The 5247-nt window shown below is 45.2% G+C and overlaps 1 protein-coding gene across 1 annotated transcript in view; it reads left to right on the top strand.

Annotated features, from left to right (window-relative positions):
* Positions 1–4025, top strand: part of LOC115151250 (receptor-type tyrosine-protein phosphatase S-like) — a 394494-nt gene extending 390469 nt beyond the window's left edge. Inside the window, exon 32 of the mRNA XM_029695206.1 lies at positions 4008–4025. Coding sequence (XP_029551066.1) covers positions 4008–4025 — 18 coding nt within the window. The remainder of the gene's footprint in view (positions 1–4007) is intronic.
* The last annotated feature ends 1222 nt before the right edge of the window (positions 4026–5247 follow it).

Raw genomic sequence — 5247 nt, 5'->3', positions numbered from 1 at the left:
TCTATAGCTCAAGGATATGTCAGTTTGATGTAGGGTGTGACTGTCCTTTTTTTTAATTTAAGCTTTATTTAACTAGGCAAGTCAGTTAAGAACAAATTCTTATTTACAATGACAGCCTACCCCGGCCAAACCCGGACGGCACTGGGCCAATTGTGTGCCGCCCTATGGGACTCTCAATCATGGCTGGATGTGATACAGCCTGGAATCAAACAAGGGACTGTAGTGACACCTCTTGCACTGAGATGCAGTGCCTTAAACCGCTGTAGCACTCGGGAGCCCTTATCATGAGGCATGGGTTGTTAACTTTTATTCCATAGGCCACATGTGATAAATTGTCTCATACTGTGCATGTTCTCTAACAGATCCACATAATCATATTACTCCTATAGACTGAGACTGTGGAGAGACAATCCTAAAGTAAAATAGATCGCTGTCGGATGATATGCTTAAAATGTTTTGTGGCTTGAAATCACCTAATGTTAGAGGGCATTTATTTTATATCTTGGTAGTTTTACGTGTTATCTGGTTCCCACATAATGTTTAATATGAGAAGCAAGCGATTAGCTATCTCTCACTAGATCTCTCATGCATCAGAAACATCAGTAAGGAGACAGCAGTGGCCTTTATCATGAGAATAGCTCTCTCTCGCATCCACATGGCTTTGCTGCCATCTCCTGGATACACTGTAGAATAGAATTGTGAATTGTATTATTTTGTCATAGATTCACAGCGGTACTGTTGAAACCCCGATGATATTTACATCATTTCTTAGTGAACAAATGGTAAATCAGATTTAGTTATGTTAGTCTGCAAAGAATGAAGACGCATTATGTAAGAAAATACACATTTAAAGACATTATTGTACAGTGCCTTACGATAGACCATCACCGTTGCATTAATTGATAAATAGTCTGTAGTCAGAAACTTTCATTGAATGTATGGCTACGTATCTATACTGATCATAAATACAAACTCCACATGTAAAGTGTTGGTCCCATGTTTCATGAGCTGAAATCAAAGATTGCAGAAATCTTCCATACTCACAAAAAGCTTATTTCACTCAAATTTTGTGCACAATTTATTTATTTATTTTAGAACATTTTTACCTTTATTTAACTAGGCAAGTCAGTTAAGAACAAATTCTTATTTACAATGACGGCCTACTCGGGTCAAACCCGGACGACGCTGGGCCAATTGTGCTCCGCCCTATTGGACTCCCAATTCCGTCCGGATGTGATACAGCCTGCCAAGATAATCCATCCACCTGACAGGTGTGGCATATCAAGAAGCTGATTAAACAGCATGATCATTACACAGGTGCACCTTGTGCTGTGGAGCTATTGGCAAAGAATGTAATGTTAATTTCTCTACCACAAGCCGCCTCCAATGTCGTTTTAGAGAATTTGGCAGTACGTCCAACAGGCCTCACAACCGCAGACCATGTGTAACCACGCCAGCCCAGGACCTCCACATCTGGCTTCTGGATCTGGATCATCTGAGACCTGCCACCCAGACAGCTGTAATAAAGTATTTTTGTGTGGAAAAACTCATTCTGACTGGCTGGGCCTGGCTCCCCAGTGGCTGCACCCCTGCCCATTAATGTGAAATCCACAGATTAGGTCCTAATGAATTTATTTCAATTGACTAATTGTCTTATATGAACTGTAACTCACTAAAATTGTTGAAATTGTTGCATGTTGCGTTCATAATTGTATTTTTTTTTTTTTATCTGCATCCATCATTGTGGTTACTTATGGAACTCCTTTTGAGGGGCTTGCTGAGAGCTGCGTTTAAGTGTCTCCCAGCAGTTAAGGGGAAGAGCAGTTTGTCTGTCTCCCAGTGTCACGTCCTGACCAGTAAAGGGGTTATTTGTTCTTATAGTTTGGTCAGGACGTGGCAGGGGGTATTTGTTTTATGTGGTTCAGGGTGTGTTTGTGTATGTGTTCATGTAGAGGGGGTATTTGGTTTAAATGGTTCGGGGTGGTTGTGTATGTAGAGGGGTATTTGATTTATGTATTCTGGGGTTTTTGGGTTATCGTTCTATGTTAGTTTATTTCTATGTTCTGTCTAGGTGTTTGTATTTCTATGTTTTGGTAATGGGGATTGGGGCCTTCAATTGGAGGCAGCTGTCTATCGTTGCCTCTGATTGAAGGTCCTATATTTAGGAGTGTGTTTGTCATGTGATTTTGTGGGAGATTGTTTCCGTGTATAGCTTCATGCCTTACAGGACTGTTAATCGGCGGTGTGTTTTTGTATACGTGTTTGTTTTGTTTTTCCTTCTTTGTCCTAAATAAAAGAAGATGAGTGTACATAGTCCCGCTGCGTTTTGGTCTACACCCTACGACACCCAGCAGTCAAGGGTTAGAGCAGTTTGTCTGTCTCCCAGCAGTCAAGGGGAAGAGCAGTTTGTCTGTCTCCCAGCAGTCAAGGGGAAGAGCCTTTTGTCTCCTAGCAGTCAAGGGGAGAGCAGTTTGTCTGTCTCCCATCAGTCAAGGGGAAGAGCAGTTTGTCTCCCAGCAGTCAAGGGGAGAGCAGTTTGTCTGTCTCCCAGCAGTCAAAGGGGAGAGCAGTTTGTCTGCCTCCCAGCAGTCAAAGGGGAGAGCAGTGTGTCTGTCTCCCAGCAGTCAAGGGGAAGAGCAGTTTGTCTGTCTCCCAGCAGTCAAGGGGAAGAGCAGTTTGTCTCCCAGCAGTCAAAGGGGAGAGCAGTTTGTCTCCCAGCAGTCAAAGGGGAGAGCAGTTTGTCTGTCTCCCAGCAGTCAAGGGGAGAGCAGTTTGTCTGTCTCCCAGCAGTCAAAGGGGAGAGCAGTTTGTCTCCCAGCAGTCAAGGGGAAGAGCAGTTTGTCTGTCTCCCAGCAGTCAAGGGGAAGAGCAGTTTGTCTGTCTCCCAGCAGTCAAGGGGAAGAGCAGTTTGTCTGTCTCCCAGCAGTCAAAGGGGAGAGCAGTTTGTCTCCCAGCAGTCAAGGGGAAGAGCAGTTTGTCTGTCTCCCAGCAGTCAAAGGGGAGAGCAGTTTGTCTCCCAGCAGTCAAAGGGGAGAGCAGTTTGTCTGTCTCCCAGCAGTCAAGGGTTAGAGCAGTTTGTCTGTCTCCCAGCAGTCAAGGGTTAGAGCAGTTTGTCTGTCTCCCAGCAGTCAAGGGGAAGAGCAGTTTGTTTGTCTCCCAGCAGTCATGGGGAAGAGCAGTTTGTCTGTCTCCCAGCAGTCAAAGGGGAGAGCAGTTTGTCTCCCAGCAGTCAAAGGGGAGAGCAGTTTGTCTCCCAGCAGTCAAGGGGAAGAGCAGTTTGTTTGTCTCCCAGCAGTCAAGGGGAAGAGCAGTTTGTCTGTCTCCCAGCAGTCAAGGGGAGAGCAGTTTGTCTCCCAGCAGTCAAAGGGGAGAGCAGTTTGTCTCCCAGCAGTCAAGGGGAAGAGCAGTTTGTCTGTCTCCCAGCAGTCAAGGGGAAGAGCAGTTTGTCTGTCTCCCAGCAGTCAAGGGGAAGAGCAGTTTGTCTGTCTCCCAGCAGTCAAGGGTTAGAGCAGTTTGTCTGTCTCCCAGCAGTCAAGGGTTAGAGCAGTTTGTCTGTCTCCCAGCAGTCAAGGGGAGAGCAGTTTGTCTCCCAGCAGTCAAGGGGAAGAGCAGTTTGTCTGTCTCCCAGCAGTCAAGGGGAGAGCAGTTTCTGTCTCCCAGCAGCCAAGGGGAAGAGCAGTTTCTGTCTCCTAGCAGTCAAGGGGAAGAGCAGTTTGTCTGTCTCCCAGCAGTCAAGGGGAAGAGCAGTTTGTCTGTCTCCCAGCAGTCAAGGGTTAGAGCAGTTTGTCTGTCTCCCAGCAGTCAAGGGGAAGAGCAGTTTGTCTCCCAGCAGTCAAGGGTTAGAGCAGTTTGTTTGTCTCCTAGCAAAATGAATCTGCATCTACTCCATGTCAGTACTGTTTACAGTATGTATCCTTGCTGCTGCATGCTGCATCAAACTGTCTCTTCCTCCCTCCTTCTCTCCCTCCCTCTCTCCACTCTTCCCTCTTTCCTCTGTATGTGTCCAGGATCGGCGACGCCTCTGACTTATGGCTCCCATTAAAGTTGGATCATGTTCGAGAGAGAGGAAGAGGGCCACCGTTAACTCGCTCTCTTTCTAGCTCTCGTTCCCTTTCTCTCTGCATCAGTGTCCCGAAATCGGGACAGTTGCGGCTCAACAGAGGTGTGGACTCGAGTCACATGACTTGGACTCGAGTCAGACTCGAGTCACAAATATGATGACTTGCAACTCGACTTTGACTTTAACACCAATGTTTCGTGACTTAACTTGGACTTGAGAATTTTGACTTGAACTGACTTGATACCCTCCCGAAGCCCAAATATTAAAAATGATGCTATTAAAAAAAGTGTGCAGCGCATCAACTCTTCATTTAACGGATTACAGTTTGAATCGGACAGCAGCCAGAGGAACGTCGGAGTGTGAATTCAGATGGAGCCATTGGATAGATGATACCCCAAAATTATTATTTTCGGATATAAAGACTACGCTGTATCAACCAAAAAAATTGACTGCAACTTGCAAAACATGCGGGAAGAAAATGACAGACTGAGGCGCAACAACTTCCAACTTTGTTCGACATTTGAAGCTGCACAAGAATGTTAAATCGTGGCTAATATAGCCGACAGCTATATCATTCATAACTTTGCTAGTGTAGCATGTTGGCTAACGTAACGTTAAATCAATGAGCCTCCACACAGTCAGTCAGTGCGGGAACGTGATCATTGCACCCAGGATTGAGCTGCAACTGGCTAGGCAGTTGGTAGTCTAAATCCTGCATGATGTTACTGCTGTTCCTAAAGCCATTGACATATGTTAGCCTACTGTAACCACACACACAGTGTGTGTGTGTGTGTTAAGGTTGGGCGATTGTGTACAAGCCTACATCGCCCGATTGCGCCCTATAGCGATCCTCGATAGTCGATCTCTATTGGGAGGGGTCTTGCTTATGGCTTCCCATGTATTTCCATGAAAATATCAAGTTTATTTGCAAAGTAAGAAATATATTTTTAAAAGCATTCATGATTTGCGTAAATGTAATATACTAACTATTACTCTTGTTAAAAATATGAAATGGTATTACATTTGGTGAAGAGCACATTATGACTTGTTTAGGACTCAAAGTTTAGGACTTGAGACTTGACTTGAGACTTGTTGGTCTTGACTTGAGACTTGACTCGGACTTGCCTGTCTTGACTTGGGACCTGACTTGGGACTTGAGTGCTAAGACTGGAGACTTACTTGTGACT

Source organism: Salmo trutta, chromosome 17 (genome assembly GCF_901001165.1).
Source record: "Salmo trutta chromosome 17, fSalTru1.1, whole genome shotgun sequence".
Taxonomy (NCBI): Eukaryota; Metazoa; Chordata; class Actinopteri; order Salmoniformes; family Salmonidae; genus Salmo; species Salmo trutta.
Note: the sequence above shows the minus strand (reverse complement) of the source record. Positions and strands in the feature narration are given on the sequence as shown.